Below are 20,009 nucleotides of genomic sequence, written 5' to 3'. Positions count from 1 at the left end.
AGTTTTAGAATTAGGATTAGGTGGCAGGATATGACATCATGGAAGAAAGTATGAGACAGAAAAATGCTACAGAGTTCTTCTTGCCTCTGGAAAAGTGATTGGCTGTGTCTCAATAGGGATCGGAAGAGGAAGATGCAGTTTAACTTCATGTACTTGATGAAAATTACTACAAGTAAATCCAAATCCCAGAGCAGATAATGGTGTTAATCGTTGTTCTTTTTAAATACTTCTATTACTTAAACAACCAAGAAGAGGGGAAAAAAATCAATATCTTTACAAATTCTACTTCTAACAGCTTTCATCCTGGTCATGGTAAGTCAGCTTCTTCTGTGATGGTCAGAGATGTTGGATTTGTTCAGGAAGAAATCCCGGCTCACCTTGACCAGGGTGATAGCTGTTACAAGTAGAACTCAGAGATGCTGATCTTTATCTTTATCACTGTGACAGGCACACCATCACCATAACTATCTTTACAATAAAATGTCACTAACTACCTGCGTATCTCACTTAGAAACAGCTCTTACTATCAATGAAGAAAACGGTTGACGCTCTGTGCGGATTCAAATATCCTATCTCCCATGCTATGTTACACATTTGTGTCTGAGCTGATGCTATGTTAGCAATGTCATGAAAATCATTTCAAAGAGTGAAAGATTGATGAATTTAACTAATGATGTAACGGGTTGTCCACTCTCCCTTCCAGCCTTTTTCTAACAAATCACTGTTTATCAAGGCTCAAACACCATTCAAAGATAAGGTTTTGAAATCACAGCATCATTATTCGGTTTAACATTTTTATATGCTGGTATACGTTGGATGATTTTAAAAAAAAAAAAAAAAATGACTTTAAACTAACTTATCTCTAGCCAAGTCTTTATCCCTCTTTCCTCACAAGACTCTTCTTATTTCTTTCCATGTTTTATTTGGCCTTCCCCTGTAAACTAAACCTGCTGCAACTGTTTTACATCTTCTAACCCAAGAACTTTCATCATTCTTTCAATGTCACCATACCATCAAAGTCTCTTGTTCTGCACACATCCTTTTATACTGCTCAGAGTTAATCTTCCTCTGAGGTCATCGGATCTAAACTTGTTTTTAAAACTCACATTACAAATCTATCAAAAATTACCATTATTATTAATTCCACTACCTTTCCTAACACCCCAAGAGCAATCTCGTCTGAATATGATTTGTTTCAATCATTTTAAAAAATTGTTCTCAGTCCTAATATAGAGAAAACAAATCAATATAGAAGATTCCCTTGAAACATATAGATAATAAATTACATATTCAAAATGGCACCCAAAGAATAAAAAAAAATTCACAGTATATAATTAATAATCCAGTGTTGATAAAATATTTGCAATTTTTTGAGAAAGTCAAACTGCAAATAATATTTTTTTTTTTTAATGAATAAAACAAAATACAAATTGTTATGAAAGTAAACAGGGAAACAATTCTTTTTGATTGGTTTAATAATCAAAAAAAAAAAAAAATCCTCATGGAAGAACTTTCCAGAAGGTCAGTTCTAAAAGTATTTTTTTTGATCTTCTCATCCCTCTAAGGCCACTGAAAAAGAAAAAAGAAACAGAAAATTGGGTTATCACCTGTTTGTTTTTAAATTAAGATTAAAGGCCTCATTTCAAATGAAAAATTAAAGTACTGAATAATTTGAAAAAAATTGTTTTAAAAAGAAAATAAAAAAATAGCTTATAGACAACTTAAATTTTAAATTAAAACAGTTATCAAAAGTTATAAAAATTGTACAGATTATATCTCAGTGAGAAATACAAAAAATATGTGTATAATAATAAGCAGGCAATATTTTAAACAGCTACAAATTAATAAAATGAATAGAAAGTGTTAAAAAAAAAAAAAAAAGAAAAAAAAAATGATGCAAAATTACAACTCACCTTGAGTAGAAAGTTAGGCAGACAAAAGTGGATGTCATCTGCAGATCAGCATTTTTTTCTATCTCTCTCTCTCTTTCTAGGGTTATTTTTCTGAACCCTGACCTTTTTTAAAAAATGTGTTGTCTTTTTTTTTTTTTTATTTGGCACACAAAAAGAGGAATAAAACTACAATAACCAAAAATAGAGCAACCTGTTCACATTTGGTCAGCAGTGAATAATTAGATTTTGGTAACATCCAAAATGCAGAGTGTGTAAAGTTGGGTTATTGTTGGAAAGTTTAGCGATAACATTAAAGCAGAACATAGATACTATGCCACTCCTCTCTTGTACTTTAATATAGCTGAAACTATTTAGTAAATGTTTGCATAAAGATGGAACACCTTTACAGATACATTCGAATTGTATTATTTATATTCATAAATTCCTTGTGTGGAGAAAAATAATTCAAAAGCTGACTTTTTTATCAAGACAATTGTGATTGGATTGAAAAGATGTAAATTAATTTAGAGGGTTTTTAAACTCTTAAACAAAAAATATATCATGAGATCTCAAAACTTATGACAAACTAATTTCATATTTATATATTATATATATATTTTTTAATTTCATATTTATGAGTATTCCGTCTTGCATGAGGATCAGACAACGAAAGTAATTTGTTTTTAACAAAGCGAAAAAAAAAAAATGAATATGCAACCCCATTGCAAAGATCTAGTAGAAATACGAAAACTATCCACTCTTAATTAACTTTTCAGTATTAATAAATGAATGTTGATATTAATTTTTTTTTAAATAAAAAAAAAAAAAAAAAAAAAAAAAAAAAAAGCAGATCTCTGTAAAAATTATTGATAATAAAAAAATTATAAATTTAATTTCAAAGAAAAAAAATATCTTGAGTTTTAAATATTGGTTGTTTCTATTTATTTATTTTATTCACACCTTCATAGTGTTGTTTTTTTTATAAAGGCGGTCATGAAGTTTCGACTATTGGTAGAATAAGACATATTTGGTTTTTGAAATGAAGAGAGAGGGGGGGACTACGAGTTTGTTAACTTTCATTTATTAATTAATAAAAACTAAGAATTTCATTAAGATGTAATTTTTTGAGGGGGGGGGGGTCGGGTTTTTTTTTTTTTTTTTTTTTCAATCAAAGGTTTTTTTTCTTCATTTGTTGGTTAAAAAACAAATTACTTTCACTGCTTGTTCAAAGATAACATATTTGCATACAACAATTTCACATCTGTAAATGCTATTACTTATTTTTAAAAAAATATTTGATGTAAAGAATTTAATCTACTTGTCAAATCTTTATCATATAATTAAAATAAACCAAATAATCGGATAATATACAATGACCTTTCTCCATAAATCTCATCCATTTGTTAATAAAATTTACAATTCGTTTTTCAAGCCAACCATTATTTCATACAAATAAACCACTCTATTCTTGATTTGTCCATTAAGCTTAAATCATGAATGTCCAACTGTCTTTATTTTCATTTAATGAGGAGAGGGGCACTTTGGTGATTGTCTAGTCAATAGGGTGTGTAATAGCAAATCAATTTCGTAAAGGGCTGAAAAATGTAAATGATAGACATTAGCCGTAGCAACATTTAATTTTGAATGTAAAAATAAGAAAAATATTTTCTATAAGAATAGATTAAGAAAATGAAAAATTCCATTATTTTTAAAATTAGGATTATGTGGCAGAATATGAGGTCATGGTCTTTACCAGCGTCATTCACTCTAGCCAGGTTAAACTGGCTTCCTTCAAAGGAGAAAGTGTCAAAGGAATATTAACTTCACAAGCAATCCCCAATCACGGCAAAAAATAGCAATAGAGTGCCTGCTTCTGGGAAATTAGCAATCCAAGTGATTGGCTGCGGATTTTGGGTCTTTCTCCAACAGTCTTTGTTTTCATTTAATGATATAAGGGGATACTGCACTGATCGTTTCATCAGTAGGAGAAGATACTGAATGGGCTTCACATTTATCCAAATTTTAATTTGAAAATTTATCTCAAAGATAATGTCTATCCAAACAATCTCCAGACTATTCCTGAACTAAAGAGGGCCATAACAACTGAAATCAGGGCAATGCCAAGTGTGCTTGCAATTTGGAGCATATCATTGAATGGCAATAACATGAAGACTTAGGAATGTATGAGAGTTACTGACAATTTGGAACATTGCCATATCCAGATATGCTTAATTAACATTGAATAATGATGAAACAAGCTGAACATGTGGGGTTCCTCTCCACAAGTGAAAAAATTACTTTCACCATGACTAATGTTTGTGCAAAATTAAAAAAAAATTCAACCAGTGGTTATTCAGAAAAGTGCAAACAAATGGACGAACGATTTGGGGGCAATTTTACCCCTATAATGCCCCCCCCCCCCTCGGGGGGGGGGGGGCACAATCAGAGTTATGCCAGAAAATCCGTTCTGGTAAAAATTTACTTTCACAATGACTAATGTTTATGCAAAATTTTAACAGGCATGGTCATTGAAAAAAGTGCGAACAAATGAACAGATAAAAAGGAGTTAATTACTAGGTCCAATCTCTCCTTTCTCGGGGGAGGGGAGAGGGCAAGCAAGTCAGACAGAGTGAAATTTATTTGTATGAAATATGGTTGAAATGCAGAAAGGATTGTGAATGTTATGAACTATTGTGTAAGTAGATGGATTTCACCATGCCTAACACGTGATAAACATTCCTTTCATCGGAAATAATGAAAAATAATTACAAAGAAGCTTGAACTTTATAAACTGTTTATCAACTCTGATATGGAATTTTAATAAAAAGGAACTGTATTAACTTTTTGTTTTTTTTATTAAAACTTGTTTATTATTAATTTAATCAATCAATTTAAGAAATTCTTTTCTAAATTTTTATTTCTGCTTTTGAATGATATGTAAAAAAAAAAAAAAAATTGATTTAGAATTAACACTGTCATTAGAAAAATAAAAAATTAGATTCTATTTTTTTCTATGCAGCACGTTGGAACTACCGAGCAAAAAAATTAGATTTTAGAGTTTAGGATGTTCTTTACTATATAAATTTAACAAAAACGATCATCCACTTCTGAACCATATAGTAAAAAAACAGAATGGGTAACATTTTTCTTTTATACTTCCGAAATGACAAGGATTTTAAGATTTCTAAAAGTTTTGTTCAGAGCTAGTATATATTTTTTAAATTTTCTATTACCACCCTGAATTTTGGATTAGTGTTGAGGTTAATGAGACATATTTTGTTTATATCTTATTGTTTAGTTCCCTCCTCATATTTTAAGCAGAGAAAAATGCAAGACCTTAAAGATAAAAAATAAATTGAAATAATGCCATTTTGAAAGACAAGGAAAAAATGGTTATCTGTTATGGTCAAGGTCTAGGTGGTCAAGAAGTGAGTGATCATTTAATGTTAAATTTATATCAAAGTAAACCCTCACTCTAAAGTCTACACCCTTGCTCAAGTATTTCCAGGATGTGAACTTGTAATTGCACATAAAAAAAAATAAATAAATAAAATCTAATTTCTTATTTCCTCTGACAGCAGGTGGGTAAAGGGTAAAAAATAAATGATTGGTTGATTGTAGTTTTACAATCCTTTCCATGCTGTTGATGAATAGAACTGGCACCAATAAAAATAAAATTAATAAAATTCTTAAAAAGAAAAATAGAATTAAATACATTATCGTTCAGTCAAAATCAAGCATTCTTTCATACAAGTTTTTTTTTGTTTTAATTTTATAAAAGCAAACATTTTTTTGATTTACAAACGTAAATGCATTTCAAATTTTTTTCAGAAATTTTTAAAAGATATCTCTCTCTCTCTCTCTATATATATATATATATATATATATATAATTTCTAGCTACCCAGCATTGCCAGAGTGTGCGAAAATTCAAGGGTAGTATTTATGCATAATTTGTTTTGGTACTTGTAGACATTCAAGACATTCAAAAATGGAAATATCGAAAGAAAAAGTTATATTGTACATATCCGTTTTGGACTGAAGATCCACAAAAAAATTTCATTTAATTTGATTTAGTAGTTTTTTTTTTTTACAGCGGAAAAACACGTTCTTATGAGAACGCGTTGAAGTCAGCCATTATGGAATTTGTTGAACAGTCCGCGGGGAGATAACTCAATGTAAAGTGCCGACACTCCCTCCCCATCTTTAATACTAGCTTTTCTTCCTAAAAATCGAACATTTTGTTCGGTATCATAACAAATTGTTTTTTTGCTGTACAAAAAAAAAAAAAAAAAACTACTTGATAAAATTAAGTGAAATTTTTTTTCGGAGAACTACGTCTCATAACGGATACATACAATATAACCTTTTTTTCAATGCCTTGATTAAACTGTACAAGTACCTTTGTTTTTACTTAAAATATACATAAGTTCATTGGCATATAGTTTTTTTGTATTGTTGGATGGAAAAGAAAAAAAGGGGGAAGGGATAGTATGTAAGTAATAACAAATACCTGGTGTGAGAATGGGGGGGGGGCAATTTGTAAATAAATACACTACCATGAAAATATAGCCAGAGTAAGGTTTAATTATCTTAGGCAATGCTGGGTCAGGATAGCTACGTTCAAAGCCGGCATTTACACATTGACATTGTTCATTATAATCCAACTTTTATATTAAGATTGAAAAAAAAGCTTGCTAATATATTATTTTGGATACATAATTGAATTTTAAATCATTCAAAGAAGTATGTCATCTATATATATAAAAGCGAAAATGTATGTATGTATGTGTGTTCGCTTTTTGTGTATGTCTACAAAAGGCTTTTTTCGCCGTGATTCTTGGTTGGCTCGCTCCTTCTTAAAACTTTTTATATGCTGTCTAAATAATAATATCTACGACTAAGGAACTCTGGTCACAGCTATCTTTAATTTACCTGACTTTTACAAGGTATTTTCAAGATATTTTTTGATCGCCGCGTAGCGGGGAAAACAGAAACTGGCTTCCAGCGCAAAACTAGGTCAAACATCACGCGACTTAACGTTCTCGCACCTGTTAATTTCACTTTATAAACGTCAACTTAACATACTTATCAATTCATCTGTTTCCATGGTCGAGATGGTTATGTCGCAGGATTTTTTTTCCATTTCCTTTCCACCTCCGCATCAAAGGTTCGGGGGTTAAAGCCTACCTTTCTAATAAAACTTTTTTTTTCTTTTACACCTCCAAACACCTGGCCAACGTTTTTTTTTGGACGGGGTTGTTTTGATCTACCTTCCCCCACAACACACACCTCCAAACACCCGCTAGTCTATAAATATAAAAGCAAAAATGTGTGTATGTATGTATGTTCGCTTTTTATGTATGTCCGAGAAAGGCTTTTTTCAGACGCCTTCTCATGGGTGTCGCTTCTTCTTAAAATTTTTTTATATCACATCTAAATCATAATATGTAGGAGTTAATAACGGGGGTCGCCTATGTATTTAATTTGCCCAACTTTCAAAAGATAAATATTCCACATATTCGGATCACCGCATGTTGCTTTCACTTTTCAGCATAAAAACAGCGAAACTGGATTTGAACCGGATGTAAACGTCACTGTCAACTATCCCGCAGTAAAACGATTTGACCTCATTAAAAACTGCAGAATAGCGTGATGTTTGACATTCACTTTTTTTTTCTTTTTTTTTTTTAATTGCTCTTACATTGACTGCCGCTGTAGCGCAGGTGTTCAGGCTCAGCCTATAGGCCTTAAGGCTCTAGGTTCGAGCCGACCTGTCACCAAGCCCCTCCCCTTATTTTTTTTTCCATTTTTAAAATCACTGTTTTTTTATTGTTTTTTTTTCTATTTAAACAGGATCGAATTTCCTTTTTGTTCTTGTTTACACCCCCTTTTTTTTAACCCCCCCCCACACACACAACGCTGGGTACCCCTCACTAGTCTTCAATAATATAAAAGGCAAAATGGGCGCGCGTTTGTTTATGTCTGCGAAAGGCTTTTTTCGTCGGGCTTCTCACGTCGGTTACAATTATGGAGAAGTTTTCTTATACTCCCTAGATCGTAATATTTCCGATTTACAGACAAACATAGTCTCTATCTTTATTAAAAAATTGCCTTGTTTCAAGTGTTTATCTTTCTCGTATAAATAAAGCGAAACTAATCAAAACAAAGGCATCTACCTGGCCTTCCGGGCCGGGACGTTTTGAAGTCAATTAGATTTGATCAAAGTGGGGGGAAACCCTTCATATCAGACAATTGCTATTTATTTGGACACTGCCAGAGTTCCCCCTTGGGGGGGGGGACTGGTTTTCCCCACATTAAAAACCACCTTCGTGCGTTAAAAGCGTTTAAAAGCAACACCATTTCTGCAAGTCACCCTTTTGATTGACATTGCTAAATTTGAACGCTCTACACGTCCGGTCATCATGGTGTAGCGGTAAGGTGTCAGGTTTTCTTTCACTTTCTTTTCCACCTTTGCATCATAGGTTCGAGCCTGCCTGCCTACAATCACTTTTTCTTTTTTTGCTCAACACACACTACAAACACTCGGGCAACGCCGGGCATCCCCACTAGTCTATAATATAAAGGGCAAATGTCTGTGTGTGTGTGTGTGTGTGTGTTTCATTTTACTTCAGTCGAAGTTCTCAGAAATCAAGGGGCCCACGACCTTGGGCTAACACTTGAAATCTATATGAGATACATAGATATTCGAATGTTCCATTTAAGTTCTTTATCTCTCAAACACCGAGTTAGTAAAGAAATTGAGAACATAATTTTCCTCTCCCCAATTAACCATTTTTATACGTTGCAGTATATCTTTCGTTTTGGTCTCTTGGTCTTACTGGATTCCAGGACGAGAATTTCTCTAGTCTGGTGGAGTATCCAGCTTCGTGCTATTACTTTAGGTAACATCACTTGGAGAAGTGCACCATTCCTCGTAAAAGCTAATGTGGGTTAGCCATAGTGAGGAGATCTTATTTGGGCAGTGAATACTATGTGATTTTGAATATTTGGTCAGGGTTGTTCTGACAAACCCCTGTACAGAGAGACCTTAGACACTCGAGGAAAGTGTCTAGTAGGCATTGTCTGTGTGTGTGTGTTTGTATGTCTGCTAAAAACTTTTGACAGACATATCGGAACATGACGAAACTATTATCATTTTAAACCTCAAACTTTCGGACAACAAATATAAAAAATTGGCCAAAAACATTAATTCCTTCACCCTCAACTGGGCAGTTTTCTACAAGGAGGGGGTCGCTTTTTTCGCATTCCAAATATAGTTGAAGAAATATAATATATAAAATTAGATCAGTTGGATATTTAAAGTTAAACTTTAATAATAATACATTTGCAGCTTGAAATAATGGAGACAGACAGACATAGTGACTTTCATAAATTAGATTATTAAAATGTCATTACTGAGTCCTAGGTAAGTACAGATAATAAAAAAAAATTTTTTTATTATAAAATTACTTTTATTTAGTATTTTCAGAAATATGATTTAAAAAAATTCTAAATGATTTAAACTAATTACTCAGCACAACGACATTTTAGTTTTTAATTTTTATTTATTTGCACACTTTTAAACTTAAAAAAAAGGTAGACAACTCTGATTATACCCTCCAATTTAAAATGACTTCTTATCTCTTTGCTAATTCTTATTTTAAGGTGATTATTTGAAAATATTCTATATTAGTAGTCATCAAACTAAGTAATCTAAAAAAAAAAAAAAAAAAATTACAATTAAGTATGTTAATACATTACCAATAACAAAAACAAATGAAAATTTGCGGGTGAGGAGCAAAATATGATTTGCCAGCCTAAATGCAAATTGGATCTGACAACAAAACTTTATATGTTGGCATAATTTTATTTTTATATCTAAGGAGGCTAGTGAAATATAAAATATCAACTTATTTTTATTTGGAAGTAAAAATATTGGATTATAATGAAGAATGAATGGAATATACTTACTTTGGTAAATGTGGAGATTGTTGTTGGAAACAGTTTCTTTGAAAATGTGAATAAAAATTGTATATACGCGATAATTTCTTTTTAAGACTATGACATGATAAACGTTTTGAAGTTAAAATCAATTTAGTATTATGTAATAATACAAAAAAAAACATTTTCACATTATTTGCATCATGAGTGATATAAAAAATAATCATGGCACAATGAGCAATACAAAAACTTGGTATACAATATGCAATGAAACAAATCAGTCATATACATCATATACAATAGATGTTTGACATATTCTATCAGCAGTAGCCATTATTAAATACTACTGGAAGGGCATAGTGTTTACCACTTGTTTTTTTAATTATTAACATTGTATTTTGTGATAATGGAAGTATCTACTTCATTTCAGGTAACATGACACCTCATTCTGTCTACTTCCATTCAAGTATGACACCATCTTGGAAAAAATATCTGGCACTTCTATGTTATAATAACGAAAAAAAATATTGAATTTCAATTGAAACAAATGGTATTTACATGATTGTCAGGTCTCAAATAGTAACATATCCAAAAATTAAGAAAAACGATAAGGTAGAAAAATGATTATTAATGAAAAGAGAAATTTATGAAATGTAGTGAAACGCTTACTAAAAAAAAGAGATAAGTTGACAGGGGAGATAATTAAGTTCTGTTGCTTACATTACGCAATGAACATAATTCAAAATGTCAGACAAATTTTATCTCAATTTTATTGAAAAATTATTTTTCTACCATATTTTCCATAATTTTTAGATATGTTACTATTTGTGACGTGATAATTACATAGGTACCATTTGTTTTACTTAAAATTTAATATTTTTTTAATTATTATAATATAGAAGCACCAAATATCTATTATACTAGGATATTTATTTTTGTATCACTCATGATACAAATAGTGTTAAAACTTTTTTCTTCAGATTTCATGCATAATACTAAATTGATTTTAACTTAAAAAGGTTCATTTAGTAATCTTAAAAAAAAGTTTTACCGCCTAAACAATTTTTTTTTTTTTTTTAAATCGCAATCTGTTCTTGACACCAATCAACATTTTACTCTTAATTTGTATTCTGATTAAACAATATACAAATAACAAATTCTATCACTCGTGCTCTCACGCTATATCTTTATATAATCAAAAAAATAATCGTTTACATTACAAAATACAATAAAAAAGAAAACTGAAAATAAATTTTAATTAGCAGTTAAATATGCAATTTACATACATATATATAATATATATAAAACATTTGAAATGAATAAGTAATAAAATTCCTTTGAACTGAAAAAGAACAAAACAGTAAGAGTTAATCCAATAGAAGATAGAAAAATATTAAACTCACCAGAAAAAAATGCGTCTCTTGTTTAGCAGCGAGCACCATTTCAACAGCAACGCCTTTTGCAGCCATCACCTTTGCTTGCAGGGGGAGAACATGTAGTCATCCCGCTTCGCCTTTTTTTTGTGTGCGTTTCACATGATTATTTCAATGTTTTTCTTTCCTCTTTCTCAGTGTTGCATCACGACCATTCATTGATCGGAGAGAAAAAAAGCGACAGAGGGGGAGGAGCGCCAAAAATATTGGCCACAGAAATAAGAGCTCAATTCTCAATCCTAAACTGGAGTCACCCCCTCCCTTCCCAAACAAAATCAATGAAAAATAAATAATTTATTGTTTTGTCACTAGTTGTAAAATTGACAAAAACCGTTCTCTAAATTACTGCTGATAAAAACCACTGTCATCATTGATTGTCATTTTACGTCATGCAGTCAGTCGAGGGTTTATTTGTTCACTTTCAGGATAAAATATAGCACTAATGTTTGTATGTTTCTTTGAACAGTTTTTATTATGTGAGATGTATTTAATTTACCAAGAAGCATTTACATTGATGAACAAATAAAATCAATAAAATTTGAACTTTTGTTTCCTCATCTCAAAATCTGACATGTTAAGCACAAGCAAATATGTCATGATCACCTTGTTCACAAAGGACATCCCGCTTTCCTCTACAGAGAGGCAGTCATTATGTCTATGCAGAGTTATAGTTGTCCATTCAATTGTCAGTTGGGAAGATGTTGTTATCCTATGCCAGTGACTCGGAAAACATTTGAGCCAACTCTAATTACTACATCCAATAAGAACAAGAGGCGGACATACCTGTCCCAGTTGATCGACCAGCCCATGGGAGCTCCACTTTTTTCATATTGTCCGAGTTGTTGGTTAGCTTCTTGAAGTTTGACATAAAAATATTTTGTAGACAAGCCACCTGCATGCCAATCGGAAATGCGGGTCTGAAAATACATAGAAAAATAAAAAATAGGAAATAAGCAAAAAGGCCAGAAGAGATGTTCCTAGTTGTTATTTACTTTTATTATGCCAATAGTTGAGCTTCAATTTGGTTGTTCCTTCAACAACATTTATTGCAAGAACCAGTCTTTTTACTTACAAAGAATTTTCCTTTTTTCCTCCGTATGCCTAACATTAATTGAAATTTCCATGAACAGAGTTTCTTTCAATTAACTTCCCATATGTAGGACACATTATCATAAGATTGATTCCTTGAGAACTACATGATAATCTCCAAAGCAAATATCTACAAATACTTGTTATAAACCAATAATCAAACTTTGTTCATTCTGTTCATCATTTTCAATATTTAGTTTTGACTAAAAGGGCTACCCTGCATTGCCTGAGGGTATAAAAACTAAATAGAAGTTAATTAAAGAGCTTTGTATTAAAACTTCTATCTCTCTATTTTTCTCTCTTTCCCTATCCCCCATTTTCCATCCTTCCCTCTCCCCAAACCTCTATTTCATCTTTGTTTAACCCATTCATCTTTCTTGTCTTAATGTGCTGTAAAAAAATAAAATAATGTAATTCATTTGCTATAAGTATTTCTTTTAAATGCAAATATTGTATTCTAAATTTTAGATATTGTAAATTTGGGGCAATATCAATCAAGAAAATATAAACTTTGTGAGTCTTTGGTTAGTAATTTTCGACTTTTGGCTAAACACAAACATACGTACATACAGGCACATAAACAACTGCCCTTTATATAAGGAAAGATAAATAGCGACTCATTAGTAAATTATAGAAACAAAAAGGCACTTACACAGTATAGGGGACAGATGAAAATTGCATTACATGAGTGCAAATCACACTTCCAAATAAATTAAAACTCTTTGACATACATACATATTGAGCAAAAATAGGTATCTACATCAAAAATTATGAAAAAATTATCAAGTAGAATTTTAATTAAAAATAAAAATTAGTTTTATTTTGATCTGCTATTTATAAGAGCAAAAATAGCCGCAAAGCAGAGGGGAGAAGTTTTTTTTTTTTTTACATGGGAGTCACCACTTATCAAGGCCCGAAGGCCACTCAGGGATAAGGGTTATTGCGTGTACAGTAATCAATGAGATAGTATTGTAGTAATTATTAGTACTGGAGGTTTGATAGAGTGTCTTACTTAAGGGGGCAGTTTGTCAGGAGTTTGTTTATGTTGGACTTGAAGACATCCAAGTTGTAGTCGGGTGGGAAACAGTCAAGCAGCAGAGAGTTCCACTGGCGTGTAGTTCTAAGAAAGAAGCTTTGCTCATGGAATCTACGTTTGGATTTAGGCACAGATAAAGAGTGGGGAAAATTATTGACAGTAGTTTAAGCCAGACGGGTGTTTCTCGTGAAAGATTGGCGAAGGGGGACAAGAGATTGGAGGTCAGACGAGCACCTGCCATGGAAATAACGATAAAACAAAGACAGCCTCGCAACATCTCTTCTGTGGGAGAGAGGTTGCAGGGAAGAGAAAAGGGAATCCCCCACTAAACCACGATGTCTATTTTGTACTTTGTCAAGGCAGGATAGGCTGTTTTTAGCAGCTCCTGCCCAGATGTGGCAGCAGTACTTCATCCTTGGATGTACTTGGCTTTTATACAGATAGAGAATTGTATCAGTAGTGAGATATCTTCTGGAGTGGATCCTACTATTTTCCCAGCGTCCTTGGCAACAGAGACCTGATGTATGTGTTCCATTTCAGATCAGGAGTAAAGGTCAAACCCAGAAGCTTGTCAAAACATGAAGCCTCCCCAAGACGAGAACCATTCATTTCAATTGATGCCAGATGGGGATCAGAGCGTTGATTATGTAAAGATAGGAGCTTGGTTTTAGATGCATTAAAAGTAACCAGCCACATCTTCCCCCACTATACCACGCGCTCAAGATCAGAGGAGAGAGAATCAGAGAGAACTTTGTCATTTACAGTCTTTGATGTGTTGCCATAGATGGTATTGTCATCAGCATAGATATCAACGAATGATTTAAGTATGTGTTTTGGAAGATCAGTGATGTAAATCAGGAAGAGTGTTGGGCCTAGGATGGACCCCTGAGGGACTCCAGCATTAATACTGTGGGCCTCTGATTTCTGCCCATCAACCACTACTCTTATGAGCCTATCAGAGAGAAATGATTTAATAATTGAAAAAACATTTCCAGTTATACTATAGCTGGAAATCTTGTGAAGTAGACCCTTATGCCATATCTTGTCGAAGGACAAAGCCTTTGTCGAGAGATTCACTAATCCTATGAGATATAACCGTTAGCACATCTGCTGTAGATCTAGCAGAACGGAAACCATATTGCATGTCACTAAGAAGGTTGTTTCTGTTGAGGTGGTTGACTACTTCTTTATTTAATATGGATTCCAACAACTTACTCATAACACACAGGAGACGTATTGGTCTGTACTGAGAGGGAGATGACTTTTCACCTGAATTCTTAAATACAGGGCATACTGATGAGGTTTTCCAGGGTGTTAGAAAGCACTTCTCTTTAAGGTAACGCTTAAACAGTTTTGTAAGTATGGAGGCAAGTTCTGGTTGGAGCTTTTTCAGCACTATAACTGGAATGTCGTCAGGGCCAGTTGCTTTACTGGAATCAAGGTTCTTGATTGGTTTGGCAACCTCACGCACAGATATTTGTATGTTGCATGGCGTGTTGTCTGTTATAGAGGGAAATACGGGTAGTTGATGGCCTTTGTCGCATAGAGTAGAATTGACTGCAAAGTTCTTGGCAAATAGTCTGGCCTTGTCTGATGCTGGCGAGATGACCTCAGGTCCATTGATGATGGTTGGGATAGAACGCACGCTTCTGTTCAGGATCCTGTTTGCTATTTGCCAAAACTGGTGGAAACCAAGCCACTGCTCAGCTACTTTGTTTTTAACGGACTGAGCATATAGCTCTCTTGCATTTTTTATTACTCTTTTACAGTGGTTGCTGGCATTCCTGAAAGCAGCTTTAGTCTCAGTACATCTATTACGTTGGTAGCTATGGAAAAAGTGATTTCTGTGCACGATGGCAGCAGCACATTCTAGGGAGAACCATGGCTGGCTGTTAGGTTTTTGTTGGAATTTTTTAGATGGTATGAATCTGCCTATGCCTACAATTAACCATTCGGTCAGGTCTGATACTATGTAGGATACATCCTTTTTAAACATGGAATGTAGAGGTAGATCATATATGAATGTACAGAAGCTATCCCAGTCAGCCATAGAGTATCGATATACAGTACGGTAGAGAGGTATGTCTGAAGACTTATTACATTTCATTTTTATCTTAACTGCTATAACAGAGTGGTCGGAGGATCCCAGAGGAGACAGAATGGAACATGAACATAGCTCAGGGGAAGTTGTGAGGAAAAGGTCTAGAAGGCTTGCATACTGACCAGTAGTATCGGGCACACGGGTGGGTTCGTGAACAATCTGAGTGAGGTCATAGGCAGTGGCAAAATCATGACAGAACCTCCCCTCGTCATCAGTTTTATTTGAGTGAGTCAGCCATTCCACATTATGGACATTGAAGTCACCGCAAATGTGAATGTTAGCCGAAGGATGAGCAGACAGGATGTGGTAAATTTTCTCAGATATGCTCTTAAAGATAGTAACCCCACTGTTGTAGGGGCGATAGAGGGCAAATATAAATGCAGTGACATAAGCTAGTGCAACCCGGAAGCACATATAAGGTAAATTAGGGTCTTCTCTGGAGATATCCCTACCACATGGAAAGCCATCTTTGATATAGGCACATATTCCATGCCGATGGCGATCTTGGGGGTCAGATTTAGATGTTAAGTTAGAGTATCCTTTAATTATGAATTCGTCTAGGGAAGTGGTTGGTCCTATGCCAGTTTCACTTAGAAAGAATACATCCGGTTTCGTCTCCTGTAATTGTGTTTCAACCTCTGGAAGGTTGGAACGTAGACCCCTGATGTTGGAGAAGGAGACCTGGTAGTAGGGGTCTACGTTGAAGGATGGGGTTCTAGGTTTATTCGTGCTTTTTTTTTTTTTAGATTTGTCATGTTGAGGTTTTGGGATTTGTGGAGCAGGTCGATAGACTTGGTTGGAGCAGGACACAGAGGGAAAGTAAGAGAGAAAAAGACAAGAAATTTTTTTTTTTTTTTGCAGCACATGATAAGGTAAAGCCGTAACAATTACCCACTAGTATGGCATCGAGAGGCCCTATGAGAAACTACTGTATGATCCAGAATCCATTCACCAAATGGCAATACAGCAGCCCCGGTACTTTGTACCTGCTGATAGGACAGCCTCCTTAGTGATTAATCCAAGGTTCAGGTCCTTGACTATCAGGCGGGTAACGTCAGCCCAGATGAAACGTTTACCTCCAGCACTCTTACTAGTGACATGACCACAAGGATAGACATAGAGACAGAAATTTTCTGACATCTCAGGCTACTCTTTACAAAGTACTACCAACCTGGAAAGCAGCTTTTTCTTTACCCTTTGTCAGAAAAATCACTCATTGGAAATGAGGACTGAATGACAAAATAGGAGAAGCAAGAGTTACTGGAGCTGTCAATAACACATCCACATGCATTATCTACTCTCCATAAGTCTGTCATTTAACCATGTAATAAATGGCAGATTGGCAAAATACAATAAAACTGATTTTCATTTTTAATTAAAATTCTCCTCTATCTAATTTTTAGTAAAGATACTTATTTTAGCAGGATAAGTAAATATATCAAAAGTTTTTATTTGGAATACAATTTTCATGTATGCTCCATAATTGATAAGCATAAAAAAAGATACAATTTTCACATGAGTCAGATGTTTAGCAAACAAGAACAGATCGATATGGCTTAATGCTTAATAATGTTAATTAAAAATCAGTTCTAAGTGATAGTCTTCTGGAAGTTTCTTGTTTGACTTTCATTTCAGCTGATAACTAAGAATAACATAACATGTCTGATGGAATGAGAACAATCTACTCATGTGAATTAAATAAAAGGTTCAGTTGAAAATTATGTATAAGTTCCAAACTTTGACTTAGAAATTTTCCAAGTTTGAAACCATACATCTGAAGAAGGTTGGAAGGTATCAACCAAAACAGCTATTATATAAAAGGGAAAATGTTTGTTTGTTCAGCTAAAACTTGAAAAATACACAAACACCCACAAAGTGTTTTGTTTTTTTGTTTTTTAAAATAGGCATAATCCTGGATGTATAATATCTAAAAATATAAATGTATTATTTGGGAGTCAATGGCCATTTATATCATTTAATAATAGCAAAGATACCCGTGTTTTGTGTTTGCACCATCCCTAAGTGGGGGAGTTTATGAAGAGCTGCATCAAATATTACCTTAACCTTTGACTTTAGAAAATGATGTTCAGCATCCCTAGATTGGAGACCAACATCATGTCAGGATTAGTCCAATGGTGTGGGCTGTAGGAGAGTATATATATACATATCCTATGACCTTGACCTTTAACCATAACCTTGAAAAATGGTACGCACCATCCCTAGGTGGGCGGACCATCATCATGCCAGGTTTAGTCATGATCGGTCCAGTCGTGTGGGCTGTAGGAGAGGTGCACACACACACTACTATTATACTTATATATATATATATATATATATAAGATAATCAATATGAACTTTTTTAGGCATGTAGTGTAATAAAATTTGGCAAAAGTTCTTGGGGGAAAAGTCAAGATAAAAAAAAAACCCAAAAACATCTAATGATTTTTAATAAAAATATTTTCATCTTAAATTTGGTTTCAAAGGCATTTTGTCTGTTTATTCCAAATTCCTTACAGATGTTTCCAAGAACTTTTGCCAAATTTTATATAAAAAAAAAATTTTTTTAAATAGTTCTTTCCGGTTTACCTTGAGTTGAATGTACAAGTGTTGCAGTTTGGATTGCTTACTGACATCAATCTCAAGGAAATCCATTTTATCCATAACGAGCAGACTCAAATCAATAACAGATTCCTGAAATAGAGAAAAAAAAAGAAAAAACATTTACTACATATAGACCTTTATTATACCAAAGTCAAGTTAATCAATATTTATTGCCCTAAGAATTTTACCCATATATTTTAATCACATAAAATAGTCGAAAATATTCCTTAGTTTTGGGATTGAGTTATGTTTGGGATAAAATAAAAAAACAGAAAAAAACTTCCAGTTTAATTATTCTAGTTAGCCATAATTGTCAATTGATTCACAGTGATCCATTTCTTGCTATCACTCTCACTGTATGCCCCTCCCCACTAGTTCTTATTTAATACGCTATCTATCACTCTCACTCCTCTCTATGTTCATTACAATCGAAGGAAATCAAGAAAGGAAAAAATAAAAAGATTGAAATCATCCATTATAAAAACAGAATATCAACTAAAATAATAATTATATTTAACCTGTAGATGTAGAGAGAGAGAGAGAGAGGGGGGTAGATATAGTGGAAAGAAATTAATTCAAAAGTTTTTTTTTTTTTTTTCATATTTAATTGACTTTGCAAATTCACTTTTTTTTTATTCAAACTATCCAACACAAATCCAACAGGTGATCCTACAGATCATATTTTTTCTCATATCAATATAATTCAGTATATTAACCTAACGGAGTTTCAACCAGTGTGCCATGGAATACTATCATAGCGTACATATGTGTGGAAGTAATAGTTGTACAGTGCTAATGTCTGTATAATAAATCTGATGAGTGAGCATGATCCCTAATGCTGTCAGTATACATCTACTAAATCAAAGGGAAAAAATTCCTCCAAACTCAACGTAGCAGCAGTAGCAATGGTTTTGTAAACAAGAGGGGTATGGAAAGTGGTCCAAAATCAGAGAATTTTAAATCCAATATTTTCTAGCATTGTTCTGAAAAACACCCTAAACTACAAACAAAATAAATTTGAATTCTGATCTTTTCTGTGTTGTCTGTGCTGAGGCTATAAACATCGGCTATTTATTGAAGTCAGAAAATGAAAGAATTGCCTATTCTTCAGGCATTCATTTTTACTAATAAATAACATAGAATTACGTTTAATTATATTTTTCATGATTGATACATATATAGATTTAAAAATAATTGAAGCCCTGAGTTTCTGTTGTTAATCATTTTTACATTAAATTTTCATAAAGTTAGCCCTATGTCCATGTAACAACACATGACACTTTTTTTTCTCATTCTTCAATAAAACCCTCAAGGAAAAAATCCTTCCTGATTATAAGCTAGTATATTACTGCAAACAAAATAGTAGCAAAAATTCTATTTTTTTTTTCTTTAAAGAACACTTCGAATTTGTGTAACAAACATGACGTCACGTGTTATATGCCAAAAAATCACTTCAAAATCTTCAATAATCAATGGATTTAAACATAACATACTCATACAATGCTATAAAAGATTTATTTATTGAGAAATTTTAGGTTGAAAATAATAAAGAACATCCTGATTTCTTCCAATATCTACCATTGGTGGACTTGATTTTCCAATCACATTCTCGGGCTGGTATGCAATTATATCAGCTTTTTTTGGCCAGTACCATTGGTCTTTCCTGGAATACTTTATTACTGATACTTCTATGTCAGTATCTATAATTGATAAAACTTCACTAGGAAATAAACTTTCTATTCAATTTTTTTGTTCTAATTGAACATTTTTTTAAAAATTCCACACTAAAATAGGACATTACTGAACACACACACATATATATAATTGCCATACATATTTTCTAAATTTACTATATATATATATATATATAAAACCATGAAATTTGAACAAAACACATGACTTTTCATTCAAATG

General features: G+C 32.9%; 1 protein-coding gene across 2 annotated transcripts in view; it reads right to left on the bottom strand.

Annotated features, from left to right (window-relative positions):
* LOC145293004 (uncharacterized) overlaps positions 1-20,009 on the bottom strand; it is a 78,799-nt gene that overhangs the window by 20,743 nt on the left and 38,047 nt on the right. For both annotated transcript variants that reach the window (XM_080139260.1, XM_080139259.1), the window contains exons 12-13: positions 18,081-18,185; positions 12,052-12,185 (exon numbers count right to left, since the gene is read on the bottom strand). In XM_080139260.1, the coding sequence (XP_079995386.1) occupies positions 12,052-12,185; positions 18,081-18,185 (239 nt within the window). The remainder of the gene's footprint in view (positions 1-12,051; positions 12,186-18,080; positions 18,186-20,009) is intronic.

This window comes from Euprymna scolopes, chromosome 14 (assembly GCF_053919585.1).
Source record: "Euprymna scolopes isolate OS-2025 chromosome 14, ASM5391958v1, whole genome shotgun sequence".
In the NCBI taxonomy this organism is placed as follows: Eukaryota; Metazoa; Mollusca; class Cephalopoda; order Sepiida; family Sepiolidae; genus Euprymna; species Euprymna scolopes.
This window is presented reverse-complemented; position numbering and strand designations above follow the sequence as displayed.